This window comes from Pagrus major, chromosome 9 (assembly GCF_040436345.1).
Source record: "Pagrus major chromosome 9, Pma_NU_1.0".
In the NCBI taxonomy this organism is placed as follows: Eukaryota; Metazoa; Chordata; class Actinopteri; order Spariformes; family Sparidae; genus Pagrus; species Pagrus major.
The window spans coordinates 21,990,949-22,018,320 of record NC_133223.1 but is presented as its reverse complement, the minus strand read 5'-3'; the positions used below and the strand labels follow the sequence as shown (position 1 = coordinate 22,018,320).

At 39.3% G+C, this 27,372-nt stretch overlaps 1 protein-coding gene across 1 annotated transcript in view; it reads left to right on the top strand.

Annotated features, from left to right (window-relative positions):
- Positions 1–24,614, top strand: part of cps1 (carbamoyl-phosphate synthase 1, mitochondrial) — a 54,209-nt gene extending 29,595 nt beyond the window's left edge. Inside the window, exons 27-38 of the mRNA XM_073473581.1 lie at positions 601–668; positions 4,162–4,237; positions 5,400–5,477; positions 8,697–8,804; positions 9,540–9,629; positions 9,870–10,040; positions 16,132–16,206; positions 16,320–16,418; positions 21,824–21,883; positions 22,079–22,191; positions 23,860–23,989; positions 24,082–24,614. Coding sequence (XP_073329682.1) covers positions 601–668; positions 4,162–4,237; positions 5,400–5,477; positions 8,697–8,804; positions 9,540–9,629; positions 9,870–10,040; positions 16,132–16,206; positions 16,320–16,418; positions 21,824–21,883; positions 22,079–22,191; positions 23,860–23,989; positions 24,082–24,195 — 1,182 coding nt within the window. The 3' untranslated portion in view covers positions 24,196–24,614. The remainder of the gene's footprint in view (positions 1–600; positions 669–4,161; positions 4,238–5,399; positions 5,478–8,696; positions 8,805–9,539; positions 9,630–9,869; positions 10,041–16,131; positions 16,207–16,319; positions 16,419–21,823; positions 21,884–22,078; positions 22,192–23,859; positions 23,990–24,081) is intronic.
- The last annotated feature ends 2,758 nt before the right edge of the window (positions 24,615–27,372 follow it).

Sequence of the window (27,372 nt, the reverse complement as noted above, 5' to 3'; positions counted from 1 at the left end):
ATTCTTTGTTTTTGGTCTCAAGTGGCTTTAATCATACAGCTTTCTAACATTATATAATCCACATCCAAATCTCACAAAAAGAGAATGATTACTACATAATGTTGCTTTAACATATTAAGACCATGAGGAAATAGAAATGACATGTTTTCTGTAAATCTTTCGTCATAGGTTCCCCTCTTATTTCACGGCCTTTTGTGGTGTTGTATTATACATAATGGTGTATTTTCAGTGTGTTGTGTTCATGTACATTTTTATGTCATCTCATCTCTTGGTATTTTATTGTTTAGTTATTTTCTATTTGTTTCACTGTTATGTTATTATCTGGCTCTTGCTAATTTATAGGTGAGGCCACACGTATTGGTCGGACCACGTTGGCTTTTTTAATGATTACCTGTTTACTGCTTTAGCAATCAGCAATCACTGATTTCTGTCCTCGTTTGATACATGCTCTTATATTTGGAGTGCCTGGATTGCCTCCGATTTGTGACACTGACCATTCTTGATGATTCCTGGCATCATTATCATGACATAACATTCTCTTATCTTTTTCAAAATGATAAATAAAGATTACAGCAGTCTGCTTTTTCTCTCCTTCTGCAGGAAGATGCCTTTACCTTTGCCAACGAGGTGGGCTACCCTTGTCTGCTGCGCCCCTCCTATGTTCTCAGGTCAGTTTTAACATACACGTCCGCCAACACACGCTGGAATTGCTGTAGATCATCAGCACATTTTCTGTATTTTGTCCAAAATTTGGTACAAACTGCAACTGCTTTCTTATGTGAACTTTGTAGCCAATAAAGTATATTAACAAACACAGGGCAGAAGACGGGGAAGTCTTGGTTGGCTAAGACATGAAAGTAAAAAACAATCAGTCTCAGACCTAATGATATTTTTATTTCATGAGGATTAATGAACCTTACTGAAACCACAGCTCATTCAAATCTGCAGTGACACTTTTGTCCAGCAGATGTCGTGATGAGACCCTGTATCCAGCAGGATTTTGTCACTGAGAATAAACTTGTGTATAAGGGAGTTTTGGGAGACTCATGGTTTTACGTGCAAGCTGTGATGTTAAAAAAAGGGAATCTGTCTGTACTTGTTTGGCATGGTGGAAAACCATGAGTGTTATGCAGAAGGTCACATTAAAAACTACCAAATCAGAGAGGATATCCATCAGCATTTAAGTCTTCCACCTGATAATGAAGTTGCCATAATAATACCAATATTAAGGAGAGTTGATCTTATCATATATAGATTGCATCGCCTCTGTGGGATAATGTTAATGAGGAAGCCTCTCCTCTCCTCTCCTCTCTTCTCCTCTCTTCTCCTCAGCGTCAGATGAACACTCTCTGATCTTTTCCTACCCCAAAAGCATTTCCACCCTTCCCTTACTTGTTAATGGTTTTTCAATGTTCTCCTCAGCCTCACTACATATGCACAAAGTCACACATTTACACACTAAACATTCTCTTCCTTGTCAGATTCATATTTTTATAACGGTGAAATGCACACACATAGGGCCCTAAAATATATTCATGTAATAGCTCAAAAGCAAGATTCTAACCCTTGTCTTACTTGCAAACTTAAATCCATCATTCCTTTTGGTTCTGAAAACATTTTACTCTGCAGTATAACTGCTTTGACCTGCCAGCACTGCTCGATAACGGCTGTTCAATGATACAGTATGCACAGGCAATCAGGCGCTTTTCAAGTTTCCGGTTTTGCTATTTTAGCTAAGTGACTTTTTTTTTTTAATAAGTAAAACGGCCTCCAAAATGTCAATCCACAGCTTAAATATTTGGAAACTGTCTCATTTCTTCACTGTTTACACGTGCTGCAAAAGCCAACATTGGCAAGACAGTGAAATGCAAATGCACACTAGTTCTGAGGACTTTCTGTCTGTGTGAAAGCAAACCTGTGTGGGTGAGAAATGTCCTAGTCAGACCTAAGTAATAAACCCAAGCATGAAAATTACCTTAATCACTTTTCTAAAAATCCATCAAGTGAATTTATTGTGATGCTATTGTTTTATAATAGTTTTATCTGTTCAATTATCCTTCACCCTGGGGAATCGTTTAGGTGTTGGATGTGAAAATCAAAGATGTGATGAACAAATGTGTCAGACTAGGGTTGCCAGATTCAGGGGAAACTTTCCATAGGAATTAACAGGAATTTATGGGAAATAATGGGAATAACATGGAAATATAGGGCTGATTTGACAAGTTTTATTTATTATGCCATATGCAGTTAGAAACAAACCTCTCACCATATCATAAGGAGATGTTATTGAAAATCCTTCTAATACTGTCAATTGAGTTGAACTTTAAAGGTGCAATGTGTAAGAATTTTAGTGAAAACATTCAAAAATGATCAGAGATTTTCAATAGAATGTGAAGAAAAAATAAGTTTGTGCTAGGAGTGTAAACACCAACACTCCCCTGGTGCTCCGAGCGCCCACGATGGACTGCACATCTGTCTATCTGACTAGCTAACGGCAGATGAAGTTAGAAGTTAGAAGTTAGCAGCAGTACTCTGGTGATATTCTGCCTTCTTTTTGTTTTGAGGATGAATTTCGACAGGTGGCAAGTTCTTACATATTGTACCTTTTTTAATTAAATGAGTTGACTTTAACAAGAACAAATGGAAATGGATTACTTGAAACTTATCCATTTGCATGCTAAGCAAAAACAAGAAAAAAGGTCTTTGCTTTAGGCTTCTATCTGCTGGTAGAACTTAAATATATCATTAAAGATTAAGATATAATCAAGTTTTGATTGAAAGCATGTAGTTGTTTGGCTCAGACAGTGTAGTAGTGTTGGCAGTATGTTGAGCTGCACATATGATGGGAGAATGCACTTTGCCTGCAGATGGTTATAATTTTACAGAATTTTTATTTAATAAAATGCTGAAAAATTACCTGCACATGTTATGGAACAGTGTGCTGCTCCTGCTGAATCCAGTGCAGGTTTACAATTTGATTAAATGGGCATTATTTATACAAGGCAGAACAAAACATGTCATTCTTGCCGTGAAATGTGTTGAGTGTGAGCTGGTAGAAGACCATTTAACTCACTCATTGACTAAGTGATCATGAATATGGTTAGCCACGGAATAAATTACTCTCATTCCTACTCGGCCTTATTTTAGATCTAGTGTTTGCTTTTCATTAGGACAGCTTCACCTCACCTCAGTTCCTTTAAATTCTTCCCTCCTTCTGCAGACGGGGAACAAGGGATCAGTATTCTCCAGGATAAAAATGTCACAAAGGTTTTCTCATCGTCCACTGCTAGAAGAATATAAATTTGTCTGTTTTCAGGCAATCAAGAGAAGACAAAAACAGTATTTGTGTTACTACCATGACTACAACCATGTGTGTTTGTGTTTTTGCTACCACTGGAAGTATAAGCTGAACTGATTAAAAACATATTCATGCATACTCATTTTATTCTCAGAAAAGGCTTCACTCACAGAGTGCTGACTCACTGTGTCTCAAGGACCGACACTGGACCAAGATATAATCTTTTTTCTTTAAGCAGATGCAGACTTGTATCAAAGAAATGTCTTCCTAATTACTGCATTCATGTGAAACTTCAGTGAACAATCAAGCAGAAACTAGATGGCATCCAAGTCACGGATATGCCTATATCACTGGTGCTCAAATGAAGGGTCAGTATTCATTTGGGTTTTTAACATATGTCTGCCTCCGAGCAACAGAGAGCTAAGGAATAAAGATCTGACCCCAGCCTGTGGCCTTTCTCTGTCCTGTTTCTCTCAGTCCCTTTTTCTCAGACAGGAGCTAGCAGTCTAAAATCAAAAACAACAACAACCACAACAAAACTAGCCTAAATCTGTTGTTTTTTAATGACTAAGTTCTGAACTCGTTTTCAAGAGCCTGGAGTGCTTTTCGACCTAAATAGCTGCTCTTCTCTCTCTCTCTCTCCCTCTCTCTCTCTCTCTCTCTCTCCCCCCTTACTTTGACTGTTTCCAGACCTTGTTCCCGATGGTAATAGTGATGCAACGGAGAGATAATGAGTGTTTTGAACGATCATTTGAAGCTTGTATGTTCTCCTGTTTGCTTGCTTCTCCTCCTCTCCTGTGGCCTTTTGTTTTCTCTCCCTCACACTCCCTCTCTCTTTCTCTCTCCTGCTTGCATCTCACCAGTGGTTCTGCTATGAACGTTGCGTACGGAGAGGAGGAGATGAAACGCTTTTTGGAAGAGGCCACCCAGGTGTCTCAGGTGAGATCAGCGTTAACTCTGTGTGTGCATGCCTGCACATGTGAGAGGGACATATCACCTCCATAGATTATCCTTTTTCACTTTTCACAGTGTTGTATTGAATCAAGGACCTGTGATCTTTCTCTCTCCATTTTACACACACACACACACATACACATACACACACACACACACACACACACACACACGCCAGTCACTCTCATCTTTTTTGTCTTTAGCAAGAGACTCTGTTGTGTTGGACTGGGGTCAGGTAACAAACTAGTCAAGAACATTAAATAGTTGGGTCCTAAAAAGAACTCATTGGTTGCCTTAGGGGTGGGCGATCTGGCGATTTTAGATCATGATCAATCTTGGAATCTACTTTCCAGGTGACTTGTAGAGATTGCGATATTTGATGTCTTCTTACTTCTGTTTCTAAATTAAAATAACAGATAAAACCATGAAAAAGCATCCGCGATGGCAATTCTTTGCCATTTTCCAACCATTTAATCATGGAATACTGTGTTTTTGACTAAATATGTTACTGAACTGGATCTACTGGACATTTGGTAATAAGAGAAGCGAGGTTTGTTGGAGTGTGATGCAGAAACTGAGACACTTAGACTTAATTGGTGAATTGGCAAAACTTTGTACACGCTAGTTGATGATTGTTGATTGTACCCTTGTACCAGTTTGTATTGTGTGCCTCCTCTTAGTCATGGGAAAAAAGTTTTCATTCATAAAATTAACACAGGATTGAGGAACTTGTGCCAAAAATCAATCTATCTTTTATCTAATGTTGTTTCTTAATGCTGCAGATGGATAAATCATAGATATTTGTATTTCTAAGTCTGGCTAGACATCGCATTTAAAAATTGAGAATTTTTTTTTCGCAATTCAGTTTGTGGATAGTGACTGTGATTAAATAGATCTTGATATTATTCTTTGACAAGATTTCCCACCCCTGGGTTGCCTCAGCTAAGCAGAAAGGAGTTCTCTGTATTTATGTCAACACCCTCAAATAACAAGTTTACTTTAAACTGAAGATTTCGTTTCAAATTGAGTGTGTTAGAGCACAGAGCCCAAATAAAAAGATTTTCACTCACTAATAATTTACACACACTACACACCATGTCAGCTTTGATTCACTGATAGAATAACTGCCCTGCTGTCTCTCCTCCAGGAGCATCCAGTGGTCATCACTAAGTTCATCCGTGGTGCAAGGGAAGTGGAGGTGGACGCTGTGGCCAAGGGTGGCAAGGTGAGGCATTACTGACATATTACAAAAGAGAAACATGACCGTAATGCCATGGTGCTGCCACCCGGTGTACGTGAAGACTCAAGGCCTTGCCAATTAAATATACAACATGTAATAATTATATAAGTAATGTTAAACATGAATGTGTTTTTGTTTAAAATACTGTTTTTTAAGAGACTACACATCTCCTACATAATGTAACATAATTTTTCATTTATAACAGTATCATTGTTATTCATATGTGTAGCTTGGCATTATTCAGTCCTCAGTTATTTTTCACTTTAAATGGAGAGGTAGGACAGATATTGAGCACAGCAGATGAATAAAGTGGAAGTAATCTCATTCATCTTCTGTGAAAAGACATTACAGCCCAGACACATCTGATTGGGAGAATGGAATACATTAAAACCAAAATGCAGAATGAAAGTGGTGATACTAAATTAATTTTTCCCTTTAGATTAGATTGGTTTGGGGCCACTGGATTTCTTTCAGACAAAGGCTGGAGAAGTTTAAGGGGCCGTTTATGAGACAATGGTTTTGGCTGTTCCTTCAAATGACAATGTTGTTTTTGGGAAGACACAAACTTCTGAATCCAGGTTCCAGAGTGTAATCTTTTATAAACGCCATCCTTAATTTCCTTGTTTAAACTGGCAGAACGCAATTCCTGTGAAAACACCGCCCTAATTCGCGCATGTGTATTGTGTTTTCAGCCTAATAGCCTTGCGATAACAAGAACAATTGGTGGACTATTGAGCTTTCTTTGTGCTGCTGACTACTGATTTTATTGACCCTCCTCCAGGAGAGTGTAGATTTGCTGCACATAAACTGTGATGTGATGGCTCACCGCTCTGTAGAAGAAAGCGTTTTTGTGCAGGGGTGTAGTGTTAGTCTATGGTATTCAATTGCAAAGTACACCTACTGGCCTGGCATGCCTACTACAGTATTTTCAATCGTTTTTGCAGATCCATGTGCACGAGGATTGTTTTCACAACCTTGTCTTAAAGCAGAAGGTTTTTAATATGCAAAATATAAATGTTTCTGTTTTTTAGTAAATCTTTTGTCATGTAAATGGGGTCTAAGAGGGCCATGCACTTAATTGAAAAAGTCAGGAGGAGGAGAAAAAGTCAAAAGAGCACAGAAGCTGATGAAAAAGCTAAAAGACAAGAATGATGAAGGAAAAGAGTTTTCTGAAGTGATCAATGAACAGATATCAACAGGTGGTCAAAGAGAAAATGCTGAATTTTGATAAGAATATTTTAAAAAGGAATCACTGAAATTAAAAACGAGGTGTTTCTTAATTGTTCAATGTAGTATTACAATTCAGTATTCATTTTGAGGCACTGAGTCACTTGATAAGGAAGCTATTAAAAAACTGCATTTAATTTCTAACTGACCACCAATTTAGTATTTTTTAATCACCATTTTCAATAACACTAATTTATGGACGGTAAGTGAAATCCCTGTTTTTAATAAGTTGACACAAACATGAAAATTCAGTCTTTCTCTATTCACACCCATGATGATTGAAAGTTGGGTGAAGTTTCGTAGTCAGAAAAAAAAATCCGGAGCTACACAGCAAAACTGTGTTGCATCATTCTCCTAAACAACTGTAACATCCCCCCGAAGAAAGCATGAAATGGCTCCATACAGCATGTCCGACGTAATTCCTGTAAGTCCGGAGATCCCAAATTGATCCAGAAAGGGTTAGGGTTGTTTTGTGGAACTTTGACTTCACCCGACTTTCCATCAGCATGGGAGTTAGTAGATAATGACTGAATTTTCTCTTTTGGGTGAACTTAACCTTTAAGAGCAACGGTTGGAAGAGAACTATTGTCCTCTTGATTTGTGATTTAAATGTGTTCCCCTCTCCTCTGTGAGGTTTATTTCTCAGCAGGACTTGTCTCCTGACTCTGCTTGAATTCGTGTGGGTCTCACAGCAAGTCTGGTGATTCAATGGGAGGAGAATCACCAGACTCTTTCCATCTTAAAGTCCTCCTCCACTTGAATTTTTAACAACATAATTTAATATTTTGTGGGAAAACCATACTAGGCTGTATATTGAGTTCAAGATAAACCAGACACAGATTATTCAAAGCAGAGTGTTTTCATCCATCTTATGTCTGGAGGGGATCTTTAAATTAATCGGATTATAGTTGGTTTACTTACATACTATTATGAATGGTAGAATGAAAATCCACAATGTGAATGTATGCACACATTCTGTTCCTTCTTTTCTTTTGATTGCTGGGAAATCACCAAAAGAAATACCAGATGGTGCAGATAGGGAGGATACAGAAAAGAGTCCTGGATGTCTACATGACACACCACAGACTGATGATTCTAGTATGTTACAGTTTGACATTAAAAGTCACTTCACTGTAACTTTTAAAAACTTACATAACAGTTAGCATTTTAAGTTGCAGCAGGCGACAGAGCCACCAAGGTACTTGTCATGAATGCCCTGTCTGTTTTTCTATTGTTTAGGCTGTGGGAGTCATTTCAAGGGTGTCAGTTTGAACGTGGGCAATTCAGTTGTATGGTAGATTTTCTCTCTCTACTTTCCCTGAATGCAGCCCCTCCATTATCTTCAGTATCACATTAACAAGCTGTCCATTCATTGAATACCAAACAGGCCTCATTATTCCCGGCCAGGCTGCGTGTGTGTATAAGTGTGTGTGAGTATATGTGTGGGAGAGAGGAAAAGTCAGAGATAATACGTATTAATTACAGGCTCTATCTGAAGAGTGCTAATGAATGTTGTGGTTAGCAGCAGTTTAAATGAGCTAATGACACGGCGGCTCATTATCACACACATACACACACTTGCACGGAGTTGCTTGGTGATACAAATCTCCTTTCCTGCGGGTGAAATGTGGGAAGTTATTCTTTTGACACTGCATATCGAAAATACATTGTTTCTGAGCTAGTCCGTCAACAAAAACAGGCCCTCAGTCCAGAACAGATTTTCAATGAGCGTTCCTCCAAATACCCTCACTTGCACTCGTTGACACTGCATTTATGTATATTATTTCACAATGTGACATATTGTAGGTATAATAAACACATCATCTCTGGAGGCCATCTGCCTCTTAGTCTGAAACATTCTCATCAGAGAAAGGAGCAAGGCTGCAAAAGATGAGTTGCCTTGAGTGGGGATTTATCAGAGCGCTGATCTGCATGCAAATACTGTCAGTGTGACATAATCATTGTGCGTCCGTCCAGGTTCTGGTCCATGCCATAACGGAGCATGTGGAGGATGCCGGGGTACACTCAGGAGATGCCACCCTAATGCTTCCAACCCAGATGATTAGCCAGGGGGCGCTAGAAAAGGTCAGTAAAGTCACCCTCAGCATTCAATTATACTATAATTTATTTAATGAGCCAACTGATATCCCACTCATATGCTGTGTGCATTTAAACCAGAACATGAATTATGAAAGAATAATGCATGTATGCAGTGTATATGCAGTGTATATTCTCTACTCGTATAGTGTAGCGTGACGTAGATCCGCTTTTCACAGCTCACTTTTGTATATATTGATGGTTTACCATTTTTTTTTTTGTAAATAGGGTTTCGGCATATGTTATCATTTTGTAGGTGTTTTTGACCAGTGAGGTTAGCCTGTCAGCTAGCCTAACTGGATTCCTAAAAAGCTCTGCATATACACAATCGTAGAAGCAGTCACCCTTCTCTCTGATTTGTGATTTTAATCCCTTATCCAGCAGTGATGTCGGAGCTTTACTGCTCGCTTTCACTTTCACTTCATTTTTGGCAGCTCTTCCAAGCACTGAGTGTAAAAACGACCTGAAGTTAGTATGTGACTAGCTAAATTTTCTATCTTTCTATCTACGGTATCTGTCTAAAGTTATCTCTGTGCTTTTTCATCCATAACTTAGTTAAAATACTTCACTTTTCACAGCTTACTTAGTACATATTGTGATAAGTATACAGTTTTGTTTTTGTGTATGGTGTTTTAACATGTTTGATCCTTCAGATAGATGGATAACTGTTCATGACAGCTTTATATATATTGTTATGTGTGTGTTTTTCTTCCATCCATTCAGGTTAAGATTGCCACCCGGAAAATCGCGCAAGCATTTGAAATTTCGGGGCCCTTTAACACTCAATTTCTGGTTAAAGGCAATGATGTCATGGTAAGTAATACTCCTTCAGGGTATGACTATATGATATATCAGCATTTTCACACCTGGTTGCATTAAATGCAATTCCTCCTTAAAGTGAAATCACCTTGTATTAAATAATTTGCAGAACTGGATGGAACAGGAAATGTACGCGTAGACAATATGACCATTTGCAGAGTATGTTTGACCATTGATAATTAACATATCTGCATTAAACATGTTTGTCTTTTGATTATTTTTTACCCCTTTAAGGTGATTGAGTGTAATCTGCGGGCATCGCGCTCCTTCCCTTTTGTATCAAAAACAATCGGTGTGGACTTCATCAATGTGGCAACCAAAGTGATGGTGGGAGAGCCTTTGGATGAGGCCAGCCTGCCCTCGCTGCAGAAACCCATCATTCCTGTCGACTTTGTTGGCATCAAGGTGAGAAGAGAGACTGAAATAACTGTTTAATGCTGTGAACTGGTTGACTGGCTTTCTTTATTTATTTTATGCAATGTTGAGTTTTAATATAGCACAGAGAGAGAATGGATGGATGTATGGATAAATAAATTGATAGCATTATAAGTGGGTGTGGATTTTTCTGACTTGTGGCTTCAACAAAAGCATGCTATACAATGAGCTGCCCTTTAAAATGTCTTAGCACCAAGGCAAGCAGGGCTCTGATGCAGTCATAAGTACCAGAGATAATAATCATGGCGGACTAGTGTGACATGTCAGAATGTCTTCTGTGAAGTACAAAAAAGGGTTTGCACACCCAAAATAATTATATTCTCTTTTTTCTCAGTCTTCATTGTCCTTATTCAATATAGGTTTTGGATTAGCACGGATGTTATTTATTTTATGACATGTCACAGTAAGAAAAGCACGGGTGGAAATGATAAAATGAATGATAATTCAGGGTCCTTGTGCCGTTCAGAATGGAGCCATCTTTAAGGTTATTACACCTGTGCTTTTCCTGCTCTGTTGTGAAGAGGGCCTATTCTCTTGTGAAACTACTTTCTTGGCCACACTGCCCAACTAGAAGTTCGACAATACTGTATATTGTTGCCATAAACCTGTATAATAACCTATAATGGAATGATCCAAAGATTGACCTCACTGGACCTCTTAAAATTTCACATAATAGGAAGCAAGTAGCCAAAATGGGCTCACAAGTTAGACATATTTGCTTATTTACAGGTTCATACTCTTATTTTAGGTTACTACTAGACCAGATTTACATCCAATGTTCAAAAAACGCATCAGTTTTCTCAAACTGTCCTACCTTTGCAAAGGTAGTTCTCAAGCTGGGGGTGGAAGATACTCAGATTGGTGGTGGTATTATTCAACTTGTGGTGGTTAAAGTGGTAATGGAAACATAAATCAGAACAGCATTGTTTGACTCAGCACGACTAACAATGCAAATGAAAAATCACCATAAGTGTGACTTGGGGCAGCCCGAGTTACAGCTGTTCAAGAGCCCCTTGGCCAGTTGACCACGTGACCTTTTAGTGAGCCCTAGTGCTTCTTTGGTCAGCCCATGACTTATGGTCAGCCCCAAGTACTCACAAAATGACCTTTTGGTCGACTAATGTGACCCTGGGTCAGCCAAGTTGCTGCCCAAGTATCTCTGCGGTCAGCAAGTGTTGCTCTGCTAGGGGTTAAAATTAATCCACAGACTGGACGCTGTGATGCTCCAATGAAATTTTAGCTCCTGTCCATGAGAGAGTCTCTACACACCACTCTAATGGAGGATTTAACCATGGCTTCATTATGCATCATACTTTTTACTCTCAACTCATACAGGCCTATGTCGTTGCAGTGTAAATATAGAGAATTAGAGAACAGTGAGTTCAGAGGTAATGTCTACTTGTTTGGTTAATTTTCCTGACACCTCCTAATAACCATGTGTCTGAACCTCTTACAGTCTAATGAAGAAGGTATGTTGGACAATTATTTCATATGTAAAGAGCCCTACATGTATGATCTCTTAATAGGTACTGCAGGTTACCATTATACCGCTTCTGTTGGATCACATAACAAAGACAGCAATTACTTCTTCATCCCTCTACCTTGGCATGATGGGGGGGAGTAGTAGGTGCCTTCTCATACCGGCTGGGAGGCTTACCTCTTAGATTGGATGTGAGAGAGTTTACGTGTCGCCAGCTGTTCCAAAGCTATTTTTTCCAAAGTAATTTCTCCCTCTAATTACAACAGAGCTGCTGTAACAATGGCTGTAGTTTGGAGCCAATCACGCAGGCATAATCCCCCACTCTCCCCCACCACCTAAAGTTTTCAATTTCTAGTCTGCATAGTGGTGAGGAATATTAATCAGAGCTCTGAATACTCCAGGCGCCAGGCTTAAAAGACTTCCAGAGTTTACTTGGAGTCTATGATACAGACTTCATACCCCCTGACTAATACGGCCTTGCTGGAAACCCTGCCAGAATACACGACGATTGCTTAATGAAATAGTGCGACTGTAGTTAATTTCTTCCTGTTTAACGCATTATTGCTGCGTCGAAATCAAGCCCACTCCGTAAACACACGGTGATGTATCCAGCCTCCGTAGCCTGAAGTGTGTGCCATTAAAATATACTCCATCTCAGCCCTCATGGTCCCTGTCCTCATTGTATCGTCACAAGGCACAAGTCATTGCAATCCAGAGAGACGATCTTCATTTATCTGTCTCATTCCTCCTCAACCTCACTCTGTTGCTCCTGCTGTCTCTTTTTTCTGTCAAACTCTCCCTCGTTTGAGGGCACAATGTTTTCTTTTCACTAACAAGTCCCCTTTGTGTCATTTCTGTCTCTACATACAAACTCATAGGAACAATAACACAGTTGTATTTATGACACTGAGAGGAAGACAAGAACGAAAACAACATTTGAGAAGGAGAAAAGGGGGTTTGGTGGTTTGGTGTCACTCCCCAGTGCACACTTATCGTCTGAAGAAAAATAACTTCCTTCATTGGACGTTTTGTCCCCTTGACCATGGCGTGAAGGACGGTATGCGACTTTCGGAGATAGAGACGTTCTTGTGAGCCCAATGACTTAAGGAAAAACATTTGCTAGAATAATCTTACTGGCCTTGCATAACTGTAAAAGCTTTAAAGTGAGGAGGTCATGTTAATACCACCCACATGTTACCCGAATAAAAGCAGAAGTATCTGTCTGTTATTCTGTTGATTGACTTAATGTAATAGTAAATGCACCCTTTCTAATGGAATGCTTTTTACTTTACTTTCTTTTCAATGTACACTTTTAGAGAATCTCACCTAGTTTTCTTGTCTCAGCCAGTGTTCTCCCACACAAACGTACTATATGATACATGGTTATTTGAAAAATATTGCTCACTGATATATGCGGCTTTGACTTTTGGTGGCAATTTCTTATATAGTTTTAGAAATTTGCAGTTACACCTCTCTTCCCCATAGAGAAGATTGGAGTAATTTGACAGAATTTTATCTCCACCCAATTCCACCTTTAAATTGTTCACCAAACTTTTTGAGGTTTACTTTTAGTTTAGATTTTTCAGACTACTTTTCCAGTACAGTGGAGGTGTTAATGGTGAATTCACCTGCAGGAACAGAAATTTTAAAACTTTTGAAACTGCTTTATATCCCAATTTTCACTTTTTATTCAGAAATTGGGCATTAAAACACGACCGTCACAGCAACCAGTACTAAAGCTGGAGGATTTGCCTTTGTAGTATGTGGGAACAACTGTCAGAGAAGACGCACTGGATCAATTCATTAATCAAAGTTAATTGGTCACATGTAATCATATAAAGGTACAATTACAATTAAATGGGATCCCACCAATTCCTGTACAAATTGAGGGACTATAACTACTGCTACTAGCACTAATGCTAGCATTAGCACTACTTCTGTGGTGGACTCACATAGTACACAAACAAACCAATCAGAATCTGTCAAACCACCACCTTCTCTAGCTTTACACCTTAGCACTGCCAAAAGAACCTACCTGCAGCACCCCAGCAACTACCTAAAACCAAGCTGAACAACCTATAGCTAGCTATCTACAACATGGGATACCCACCGAAACACTAGCAACCACCTAGCATTGACCATCTAGAAACTTGATTTAGCAACCACCTAGCAATGTCTTAGAATTGGTGTGCAAGGACAGCTAAAGATTGGTATTGTAGGTCCTTACTGAAAGTGAAATTGAGCCTTTCCTAGTTTTTGTTACAATGTAAAATATCTGTCATTTGTAGCATCAGAAAAAAATGGAATTGCCATTCACAACTCTGTACAAATGTTGTTCGTTTAAATACAGCTGCAAACATAAAGACATTTACACAGGTGCCACTTCCGCCTCCAACAAGAACGACAGCGAGCAACAATGTTATGTGGAAATGTCTTACTTTATTTATTTCCTTCTCCACTGGAGCTCAGCTGGTGCCCCAAGATAACATTGTTCATGTTGCGGAGCTTCACAATTCTGCAGTCTCTTAGGAGTGGGCGGTCGGTGTGGGACAGGGAGATGGGGAAAGTAGTGTTTGTGTGCGTGTTAGGGTGTTGTAGTTACAGAGCTTTGGTTATTGTGACGGTCACAGACATTCTGTCGCGGAGACACACTGTTGCAATTGGAGGACAAACGATTATAACTGAGACCACTGAGGTTTTCATAATTCTGCTCATGAAGGCTTGTGTACGGTTTCTGTGTGTTTCATGTGCGGCTCTTGTTTGTGGTTGTTTCCACTTCCTAGCTTTTTAATTTGAAGCGGCCGCCCCAGATCTGGTTCTGTAGTTAGTACGGGGTTCCTTTCTTTATTGGAATATTTTGCAATTCCCTTTTTTGGGAATTTACTCACTTTGTGTCACTTACTTTCTGTACTTCACAAATTCTCTTCTTGTTATTCTAGTTTCTTGTCTCTATTATTGCACATTCAAAAGTTCCCTCTCACGGTTATTCGCTCTCCTCTCCCTCTGTTTCATTTTCTGTCTTGGTTACATACTGCCATTTTATCTCCGCACACTTCGCCGTCTTTTCTCTGACTCTTTGAACAAAGCCGTGATAAGCGATGCTGGTTCCCCGTCTGCATTCCCTGCTCTTCGTCCCTCCTTACATTAGTATGCGAACATTACATCCAGCTGATTAGATAGCCCGCTTCAAGGATGAATACCCCCCTAGTGGCCCTTGCCTCTATGTGTGTGTGCGTACACATGAACCACACAATGCCACACCATCTCTCTCTCTCTCTCTCTCTCTCTCTCTCTCTTTTCAAGGTAATGGGAGTTGTCTGTTTTTTAAATGGAGAAATAAGAATGGCTTTGAACATGGCGCCCCACTATTCTTAATTTGTCTGTAATAAAATAACGAGAAGCTATTGTCTTCTGTTCTTGTACAGGCAGTTTCCTTTTAATCATTCTCTTCTCTGCATCTCTACTTATATACTTATATCTTTCTCTTCCTCTCTATTCATTTATTCTCTTCCCCTTTAATTGCTCAGTTTATTTCTCCTGTCTTTAAATTCATTATTTTACTCTTGTTGTTCCTGCATTTATTTCATCTCTTCTTCTTCTCTCCTCTTATTTAAGTCATTTTATTCAGTCTTATCTTATTTTTTCTCTCCTCTTTGTCGTCTCTCGCTCTGTATTGTCTTTTGCTTTCTCTTCTGGCTCACCCTGCTGTTGCTTTATTACTCGGGGCCACCTTCTTCTCGGTTTTGAGACGGGCTGTTAAAGCGACTGGTGGCCTGAAGTTTGGAAGCCTCGTTTCTTTTCATATTTTCCCCTTTTCAGTCTGTCCACACCAACCGTTGTATTACTAACATCTTAAACTTTTTATGTGTTACCGTACCCTCTCTTCTCTGATGTGCCCTTAAAGTTTCATAGTTAGACTTAGAAAAAATGTAATGTCCTCTGAGAGGCAATTTGTGCTACGGCACAGAACATATAGACATTAAAAATACATCGGATAGACAAAAACCACAACACAACCACATTGTCTGTGGTGGCTGTCGTCAATGTCATCACAGTAGAGGCAGTCAAGTGCATGTCAACAATTGTCATAAAATTAAATAGTTGGTATACTGCACATTTTTGCTCGGTTGCAAGAGACAAAATGAAATGACTGGGGGAAAACACTTAATTCATTACTAAAGAACTGTCACAGTTTTAGTTCACCTGTTATTTTTTAAAGGAATGCAAGCTTTGTGTCACCTCTGGGTGGCAGCAGTGTTGTAAAATCCCTAAAATTATTCCAATGGACTGCTGCCATTTATGTAGGAAATGATTCTCTATTGATGGCCTATTTCTTTGCAGTATTTATGAGTTTGTACTTCCCCCTTTTCATGGTCAATCAACCTGAATCTGTATGTACACAACAGTCATAGAAAATGGTTCACTGTCATGAAAGCTGTATTTTTGGTGACCAAATGACATTGTGACTTGAGGTAACTACTGTTTACAGCTGAACAAGGTGATGTAGGGCCAATGTTGTGATATGCTGTTACATCAAAAGCATGTCAAAACAAATCCCTTCCTCTTCTCTTTTGTCACCAGGCCCCCATGTTCTCCTGGCCGCGGCTGAGGGATGCAGACCCTGTGCTTCGCTGCGAGATGGCCTCAACCGGAGAAGTAAGTCCCTCAGGAACACACAACCCCATTTTTGTGTTAATTTTTGTCATAGTTTATTTCTCCCATCTAATTTGAAGTAAGTCACGTGTGTCTATTTGTGTGTTTTATTGCAGGTAGCGTGTTTTGGACCAAACATTTATTCAGCCTTCCTGAAGGCTATGCTCTCCACAGGCTTCAAGCTACCGCAGAAGGGCATCCTGATTGGGATTCAGGTAAGACTATAGCCATCTGGAAGTCCACTTGCCTCCTGTTTGTGTTTCCTTTTGGTGCCTCCTGCCCACAAGACAACAAATGCGAGGTGTCTTCTGAACAGATGGCCTAAATCTTTTAGGCTATCCGCTTCTTACAATGCCAGTCTGGCACTTTTCAGTTTGTTTCACACCAAATCACACCTTGATTCATGCCATACCTGACAATTCTTGTAAAACAAAGACAACAGCTCTAAAGTGACCCACAGAGATTAAAATGCGTATCAGCTATCAGAACTGGCGATGCCCCTTATACAGTACCTGAATGGATAAGAAGAAAATACACAGACAAAGAGGAACAGCTCCCAAAAAATGACAAAACAAGTTTAGTACAAAAACATGCTCCTTCAAAAGAAGTCTTGAATCACTGTCCCTTGATAAACTTCCTGCAAAAACACTTCCCCTCTCCTTTCTCAGCAGCAGAAAAGAACAAAATGTAAGCCTGAGCACTTCACTGTTTAATGACTCCACATTACATGAGTTTTGGTAATTAAGTCGCGCTGCCACCCTGGGTTGCCAAACTGCCGGTTTGACTAATGCAGCTCTAACAAAGCACTCACAACACTAGCTGTATAATTGGTGCTCTTGGGGAACACGTCCACTTCAAGGCAAGTACCTGAGGTCACCTGTGCACCGTAATGTGGCTGACAAGCAGAAATCCTTTAGGCTGACAGGACCAGAACACGCAGCAACACAGATATGATTTACCTCCAATCTGTTTAAGAAAGATTGTGCCAGGAAGACTGAAACAGACTTAATTTGATTTACTTTATTTTGAGGCCTCCAGCTTTAGGGCGGTAGTATGCGGACTCCCTTGTAGTACACTGTTGCCATGGTGCAATGTTCCTTCTGCAAATTTAGCTAATGGCTACATACGGTATATTTTAACAAGCACAGAGACACTTTTATTTTGTGTCTTTCTTTTCTTTTGGTGTGGTTGTCCTGTATTGGAAATGTCTGTCTGTCAGGGCTCTTGATTGTTACGCTCTCTGTTCCAGTTGACCGTTCCAGTTGGCAAAATACCTCTACCTATTCATTGGTTGTCCAGCAACTATATTCTAGGCTTTTCTAGGGAGTCTTCGACATTTCAAAACGTGTGTAAGGGCTCAAACGCTTTTCCAATTTTTACCCCTACCCCTCGTTTTTGATTGCCTTCTTGCCCCTCAGAACAAAGTTACAAGGAATAATGGTTGAAATCTCCCCCTATGAAATGGGACAACCCTTCAAGACCCTCACACTTCATCAGCAGTCGCCGAATGCGTTTATGTAAACAGATGTGACCGATCATTTCCACTATGCTGTCTTCAACTGTGGTGATTACTCTTGTGTTGCTGTGGACATCCTGGTATTATCAGAATGCCCAAATCTGATGGAGATAGGAAAGCATGAAAGTTTGCAAGATGTTCACAACTTCACACTATCAATCAAGTAATCAAATAATAAAGAACAGTGCTTCATTATCTGACCACCACCAGTGCTTTATAGGCTAACATTAGCAACCCATGCTCCCACTCTGCCAGTCTGCACTGAGCGGTACCAAGTGCTGCAACTACGCTGCTGGACTTCAGTTAAATTTTGGGCGTCATATGGCATCAAATTTGACGAATGCAACATTGAAATGAAATGAAATCAGAATTCATCAGCAAACTGCTTGCTTGTTTTATGTTTGCTATAAAGGCCATTATACATTGAACCAACAGAGAGTAGCCTTAACACTTCACCATACCGCTCTATATCAATAAGAATCAAAACACTCCACCCATAGGACGTAATGTGCATAACAGAGGCATAGGACTAAGTGGTAGGGCTAAGAGGTGTATTGGAATTGGGCCTTTCAATCCAAATGTCAGAATACTGGGTCATTTTCTGTGGCGGCTGATGCTGGTTTACAGTAGAAGAACTACACTAAAAAGTTGGCTTTAAAAATTAGCTGAACATGTCAGAGGCAACAACTTTATAATGGCAACATGTCTTGCAGCTTGATTTGTTTTGTATTATACTGGTGCATGTCATTTACAGTAGAACTTGCTGTTAAGACAAAAAGGTTAGGATAAATAAAGCTGCTATAACCATTTTTTTCTATATTAACAATTAAATTGATTAATAGCAATGTTTAATGTGAATGGGGACACATTGTGACGAACTTGCAGAGAATTATTACCTGACTCAGAGTTTTTAGGATTTTCAGCTAATTATCTTGGTTTCCTTGCCCACAACTTTTCTGCTTTGGCACAGCCCCACCGCCCCTCTAATAACTTGCTGAATGCTATCTGCCCAGTACCATAAAGGAAACCAACACAGGTAGCAGCTTGGAGCATTTAGCTGTTTAAGAGTCAGACATTTGCCATAGGAAATTGTGGAGAACAAAACAGACCTAAAACTAGTGGGAATATTGGGCTTAGATTCAAAAAGTAGCCAAAATATGACTCCAAATGAATGTTAATGTTGTAAAAATAAGCTGCTGTTTGCTAATGAATTGACTTAGCAGGTCAGTTTTGTGCTCACAGAACACACTTGATGGAAAAGGACAGTAGCTGTAATGTGCTACTGCAGGGAGTGAATGTGATAAGTTGCTGCTTCTCTGGAAACTTCGGCGTAAGAAAACAGAACTGTAGTGTACCTTGAAGACTTAACGTGCAACTGCCTGCAATGGCCACTGTCAGGACACAACCCCTGTGCATGAGTTTACATAGACAGTAATGGATGCTGGTGCTTTCATGCACATCATACTGTATGCTGGCGGTGTGTGTGTTGACCTTAACTTCTTATATAAGTAAAAAGCAAAAATGATGTACTATGAAGAAGAGAACATAAAGTATAGCTCATAGCATATGTATGTAGCTACAATCTTAGAGAGCGAGACTTTGACAAGAGTTGGAAGACAACAGTTAAGACGGCAACAACTGTCACACTCTCCCGAATACTCACTGTTTGCCTCTGTCATTTTAATTGGAGGCACCTTTTCTGTACCAATACCCAGGCGCTCTGTGTCAAAATTGAAAACCAAATTAGAAAACTGTGTCATATAAGACTTATTAAGGTAGGCTGCAGAATATACAAAAGATATCAAACCACATCACAATGATTCTGGGTGAGACAGCAGTAATTTTAGCAAGCGTATTGTTTACGAAGCTGAAGGGCACCCAGTTTGAGCATAATCAGTTGCAAATTAGCTGTGAAAACTCACAAAGGAGCTTTCAGCACTTTCAGTGTGTTTGCTGGAATCCATAAAGTGGGTCGGGTCATTTCAATGTGTAACAACATAAATTTATTTAATATTCCTTCTTTACATCCTGTCTTGTTTGTGAGACAAATATAATATTTAAAATTATGACCTTAAACCTGTCACAAAGCCAAATCAACTCTTGGATTTACGTTCTAGCAATATAAAACAGACAGTATTAGTTTTATCTGTACATTTCTTCACTTTTTTTTGCACATAATTTTATGTTCATATAGGCCTAATTTAAAGCTGTCATCTTTCTTCTGTTGACTTGATAATAAAGCCATAAAAATGCTCCTAAAATGCGTAAAAAATAATAACCAGTTATTGAAATACTCACCAGAAAAGGAAAACCGAAAATAAAATGAAATTATAAAACTAATTTGAAAAGCAGAATCACTGTAATCTTGGCACACTCCAACTGTGATGTCGGAGTGGCTTCAGGGTCAAATCTCCAAAGCCCTTGGGCGGCCCAGCAAAAACCTGCACTCGAATTAACCTCACTGAAAATCTTAGAGAGCCTGGGAGATTTTAATCAGTGCTCCACATCAACTTAGTTTAGCGAGGCAGAAATGGAGAAATTTGTGCAAAGCTGGTAGAGGCATTCCCAGGAAGATACGGAACTGTTAATTCCAGGTCAAAGACATTTTACTGTAAAAAGTCAAAAACTAGGGATGTGATGATACAAAACTAGGCATCTAAAGTGCCAGTTGTTTTTTTTCTCCACCAGCATCAATGAGGTCAATGGACCGACCATAGTTTTGCACATTCATCAGCCACACCGAGCTCTGAAGGAGAATAAATTTAGTGTTAGATTACGATGGCAGCCTTAACATAAACAACAAATACCAGAACTTGATTTGACAAACACTCCTAGAACTCAATCCCAATATCTTCCTTCATCCTTCTTCTCTTTATTTACTTTTTTAGTGTCATTGAGACTTTTACCAGAGCTTCGAGGGGTAGGTTCACCCAAAAAATGGAATTCAGTCGTCATCTACTGACCCTCGCGCTGATAGAAAGTCGGTTGACGTTTCAACCGACTAAACAGTTGTTTAGGAGAATGCTGCAACGCTGTTTTGCTGTGAAGCTACAGAAATGTGTTGTGGACTGCAAAACTTCACTTTCCTTCTCATGGGATGACTGAATATTTCATTTTTGGGTGAACTTATCCTTTAAAGCAGGGTTAGGGGTTAGGAGAAAGCAGAGAGGAGCAGAAAGGAGAGGATTGAGAATAAATATAAAAAAGTGCAACTGGTAAGTTGTCTGAGTTTTTCTGACATTTCAGGTGTTCAGTGGGACAACAGAGAGTCCAGAGTTAGAAAAGCTGCTCCATCACACTCAGTCCACATCACTCATCCTTCATTTGGGAACCTATTAATAAGATTTACAATACGTACTGCAATTCGTTTTTGCTCCACACTGACTGCCATCGCAATTTTGTGTCATAAAATCAAAGTCATTACTGTAATGCAACAAAAAGTGATGGGGTCTGATTGTTTTCTGGAGCTGATGTTTCAGCACTTCTAATCATACACCAGGAACACTATTTAAATTGTTAGAGGTGTTTTTTAGAAGAGTTGGAGGTATTGGTGTGGTTCCCTTTTGTTCCAACTAACCAATCACATTTTTAAATGTGACTTGGGGAAAGAGACATGGTAGAAGTTAGCCTTTCTAACACATGGTTAACGTAAAAGGGTAAACTTCAACCCTTTTCCTAAACCTAACCAAGTAGATATCCAGATTGCGACAGACAACTGAAAAAAAACTTTACATATATAATAAATAAATAAACTTAATGGTAAGTTCCACATGGGACACAAACCTGAGTATCCTGAGAGAAGGCAAAGATGGTCCTGGATCATATCGACTGTGGCATTACACACATTAAGTCTTTTTATTTTGTCTGTAAACTAAGTTTTAGTCTGTGATGATTACCTAACACACACGTATAGTAGTCATGCATCTATATTCATAATTACCATCATGCTTGAAGACATCACGATTGCACCGTATGACTAATGATCTAAAAAGAGGAAATTTAAAGCAAACCTTCATGATGAACTGTACAAAATATGTCTTGGCTCTGTATTTATAAGGCTGCATTTTGTTTCTTTGTCTTTCTGCTCCCCTCACGTCATCCCAGCATTCGTTCCGACCCAATTTCCTGGCTACAGCCCACCAGCTGAAAGAGGAGGGATTCAAGGTGAGTGAGTGCTGAAAGCTTGTATGTTCCAAACACTACAGACCAGACTTGTCATTGAAAATCAGACAGATTTTCCCTCTACGGTTGATGAAGCTGCCTGTTCTTATTCTTCCACCCTTATTAGAAAAGATGTTCCTTAATTTTGTTCATGACATTCTGAATATGTTGTAATGTTGCCTTATTTCTGTTTTCTAGCTCTATGCTACTGAAGCAACATCTGCCTGGCTGTGCGCCAATGATGTGCCTGCTACTCCTGTTGCCTGGCCCTCTCAGAAGGGAGGGGACACCAGTTTGCCCAGTATTCAGAGGTCGGAGAATATTCATTTTGACACTCAATGGATGTTTTTGTTTGACACATTCACAAACATGGAAAAGCAGTGAACATGAAACTCTGAGGCAAAGACTTTCCTTTGGTTTCCCGAGGCAAGGCTTAAGTTATACATAAATTGCGAATCATTAGATTCAGAATTGGGATATCTTATCTAATATCTAATCAGATACTGCCTTAAGATCTAAGGGCATAGCCCCTTCATTATCTCTGTAATATGCTGATAAGATCAAAGAAGATGTAGCAGACTTAGAAGTCCAGAGCCATTGCATTAGCCAGAAATAGGGCTTGAATAAGGAGGATGAAGAAAGTCTGATGTCAGATCAATGCCAAGTCAAGTTTGGGGATATCATAAAAGCAGCTGAAGCATCTTGGGTTTTAGCTCGGGCCACAAATTAAACCAAAATATAACGAATACTTCCTTAGCATTCAAAACCTCGGACAACCTTAATTATCATTTTAGTCGATTGCACTTTAAGTGAAGCTGACTGCATTTCTGTCAGTTATTGTTGAGAGAAAACAATGGTTTTACAACAGACACCGTCAGCTGTCAAAGGTACAACACTTCTCGAACGTTCTTGCATGAAACTTGAAGTAATTGTAGCCGGCTGTGTGTGACTGCAATTCTGAGGTAATGATTCCACAAACAAGTCATGATCATGTTACGATGGAGCCATCTGGAGCATATGTCTAGAAATCATCTGGTGAAGACGAGGATTTAAAAAGGAATTTGATAGGCCTACACCCAAACAACACACACACGCAAACACACACATAAACAGACATACACAAGGCTGGCTGGCTGGCATCAGCTGTGCGAGGTGGCATAGAGGCCAATTCTTTATAGAGAGGAACATGACCTTTGTTGTCTGTTCTCCATATTTTTTTATTAGAATTCAGCTCTAATTCGAGGCTGTCTGTCAAAGGCCTTCGAATGAAAAAAGGTGACACAGAAGCCAGGGCTATACTGTGTGTGTGTGTGACAGAGAGAGAAACAAAATGTATTCAAATATGGCAGCAGTCGTGGGTCACACAAGGTTTATAGCCCTTTTTTTTGCAAGGTGTTCACATATGTTTTCCAAGTTAGTGTGACAAAAAATAAACTTTCACGCCATTTAAAGGTCCTTCTGTTCTAAAATTTGGTTTATTTTAGCGGGGGCCATGTTTGTGCTCTTAGCTGTTGACTCTCAATGGGATCCACAGTAGAAGCAACTTTATCCAATTACAGGAGGTCGTTTTGGAGAAGAAATTCAAACTCAGAATTTTAATATTTACAATATTAATGAGATAATAATACAAACTCAGAAATATAATTTTTTTTCCATAACTGAATAAACAAGCTCTTCTCAGAGGAAAATAAGGTCCCCAGAACACTGTTTGGAGCTAGAAAGGTGGCAGGGTCCGCCAAATATAAAAAAGTAAAAGTAAAAATAGTATGAAATTGTGTTGTCCTTTAAGGTCAGTTTGTTTATTCAGTTTATTCAGTCATGAAAACAAAGAGAGTTTGTTTATTTAGGCATATACAAATAAGTCAAAAAATGATCTTTTTCTTCTGATTAAAATATCTTCCCCAAAACTACATAGTGCGCCTTTAAATTGTTTACATTTATTGCTGATTGAATAACCCTAATTTTATTTGTCTTCACAGACTGATCAACGAGGGTCATATCGACCTGGTGGTGAACTTGCCAAATAACAACACTCGCCACTTAAAGGACAACTTCGCCATCCGCAGAATGGCCGTCGACCACGGTGTTCCCCTCATCACCAATTACCAGGTCAGTAAACATCACACAAGTGATGTGTTCAGTTAGTCTTTACATACTGTGTCTCTGCTTCAGCTCAATGTTTTTGTTTCTGTTTGTATCAGGTGGTCAAGTTGTTTGCAGAGGCTATTCGCTATGCGGGTGAGCTCGACACTACCAGCCTCTTCCACTACCGGCAGAAAGATGACGAGCAAAGATGGGCCAGCCAGCAGAGCTAAAGTTCCTTCCCTACCCTTTGTAAAACAGACTTATTTCAGTGGCGGGAGATACCTCTACCAAATCACATTCATGAATCATAAACCATTAACAAACAACTTTTGGGTTGCCAGGTACACCTGATTAATAATTACTGTAAGAACATAGGTTCTTACAGTAATTCAAGTCTGGAAATGTAAATATGAATACGTTGCTAAAAACTGTAATGCAGACCAGATGCTCTGCAGATATTTCTCAGAAGGTCAGAGGTCAAACAGAGCCTTACAGGAAACTTCCTGAACAACTAACACACAAAAAAAGTGTCATGCAGGAGGAGCATAAATACCAGCCAGAGAAATGTTTAACGACCTGGTTATCCAAAAGTTATCCTTATTAATGGCTTATCAAATGAGCTTTAAAGCATTAAAGACCTTTAGTTATATCATGTGACCAGTTAGGGTATTCACACAGCTGGTGTTAACAGTGTTTTTATCTGTTATTTATGATCATTGGTTTAGTTTCTTTCTTTTTTTTAGGTCCTCTGTGTTAAAGTTTTTAACTTCTCAGCGCTCTCATAATACCAAACGTTTGGCCAAGTGCCTTTTTAATGAATTGTTTTCAATTCAAATATTTTTGTTTTAGATTTAAAATGTCGGAACTCTACATCATAGTAAAAATGTAGATAACGACTGTCGATAAGGTTGCTGTAATGAGGGAAAGCCTTTTTTGATGAGAAGAAGACGAGTTGTAGCCTGAAGCTCTGGAGCTTTAAAGTGTGAGGTTGATGACAGCTGATCTGTTTATATATATTTAGATTTATGTGTGTGTGTACTGTATGTCTCAAACTGAGTGTGTTTGAACCTGCTCTGCATTTTAAAATGGTGCATTTAACTCTGTATAGCAATAATCCCCAACTCCTACAGTCTGTTACACATGTTTATGCTTTGTAAGAATTCACTGGCACACAATGAAGTTTTCTCTTGGTCACGTGGTGTCTGCTCTCTCTCTCTCTGTGTGTGTGTGTGTGTGTGCGTGTGTGTTGTGTTTGCACTGGACATGAATTAAAATCAGGGTGCTTTCTCCTTCACACCAGCAACTACCCATTCACACACACACACACACATACACCACAATACATCTTCTTGGGACACAAGATAGTGTACTGTAAGGCACAAAATCAAACAATTTGGTACCAGAGGTTATCAAAGAATCTAACAGACTGGCTCTGAAACAGGACATTGTGTTTACTGTAGTGTAGTTGTATATATTGCCAACAGTATACATTCAGAAATGCCAACAAAAGAACAGAAATATGAGAGCGGAGGAACCTTAACTGGGGCTATTCTCTTATTGGGGACTCAAAGCGTTACATCTACACTTAATGAAGTGGAGAATGTCTGTGGTACCGCTCTCTGTAGGCTGAAACCAAATGTTACATGTTCCAATTAGTTATGTCAAATCGGAAAGCATCGCCGTTCTTATCAGGAGAAATATACGGTCGCCATGAGAGCTCAGCAGCTTGAGCAGCAACTTAAGACAGCAGGCGAATTAATTCAACAAAATGTAGCTTCCTGGAGTAAGATAGATAAAGACGTTAAGTCTCATCCCCAGGTCGTCAAATACTGACACTTTGGATGAGACTTAACCGTCTCATCAATCGTCTTTCTCCAGGAAATTGCTGCTTTTAGAAAACATCGCCAATTTGGCAACACTTGTGCAGCAAGCCAGGAAAATTTCTGAACTAAGTGTACTGCGTTATTAATTCTAAATGTACTGGTTGTTACACCCAGGGAAGGAGATTATTTCTTATTTCTTTGAAAGAAAATACTACCATGTTCCAAAGTTTCAAGGAAGTTGTATAAGATTGTCTAAAAGACAAATAGTATCTTTAAAATACATATTTACAGATATATGTGCCACTTCAAATAAGAACGAGCATACTGAATACTAAGTTTTGTTTGCAATAAAATAAAAATAAAAAGGCATTTTTTAAGCATTATTGATCAATGGTGATAAATGAGGTATCACTAAAACATTCATTGGACAGACGTATGTATCTTTGCCTTATTTCCTGTCTGCAAAGATTCTATTACATGAAAGTGCATTTGAGAACGCAAGGAAATTAGGAAATGTTGTCAATCAAAAATCTTTAGCAGCACAATGACCCAGAAAAGACTGACTTCTGTCTTATACATGGCCAAACAAAATTTATTGGACATGAATGCTTTGATGCCATCTTTCATCACCAAGAACCTCAAGCAGAGCCTGGCATGGGACAGTTTTGGAGTAGGCGAAAACACAGCGTGACTGCAGCAAGGTAGGCGGATTCTTTTTCCAAAGTAGTTTAACTTTATTAAAGTTTATTAGCCTATTTACCACCGTGAATATTTCTGCCACGGAAAATGTCAGAGGAGATACTCCTAACTGATTTGGTGTGCAAAAGATTTGGACAGGTCAAGTCGCGTATTGAAATAATACAGGTTAATAGTTTGTTGAAAAATGAGCTAAATTGTTTTTTTTTAACACTTTCTGTTGTCGTCTGTGCTACTTGCAGCGTTTCCCAATGTTTTGCAGTGTATATTTTCTTCTTTTCTTTTCTCTACTTTCATAATCTTTCTGAATGCTGAACATGTTGGTGAAAATGTTTTCTTAATTTGCTTGTGTGTGCTCAACTCTCTGCTACCGCTAAGACCTTTAAAGCTCCATTAAACTCTGTTAAAGTTGCATTAAAGCCTATTCAAATCTTTAATACATCATGTGTATGACCGTGCCACTGGAGCTAATCATGGTCAACGGCTAATCACGGGAATAAAGTACAAAATGAGTCCACTGCCTTCCTATTTTGAACAAGGCCGATGCTATTATAAGTTATTTTGTTACATAGCATACTGTAACTTCAGGTTCCGTTTACAGACTCTCTAAAGACTGCCAATATTGATCTATCCGCCAGCTATCTGACCCGAGTTTACCAGCCTCACTCCTCCGCCTCAGCATTTTTCTTCGATTAAGCAACATCTTCCTATAGCACTGTAAGATCCAGAAAAAGCACATCGCTCAGGCCACGGAAGAAAGTGTGAGATTAAAAAGGTAGAGGGGGCAGTTCCCATCCACATGGCAAATGTAGTTCTTACTGTTACTGTACCATGATCATTACTGCCACTCAGTGGTAGTGATGTAACATCCAGCACAGGAGCTCTGAG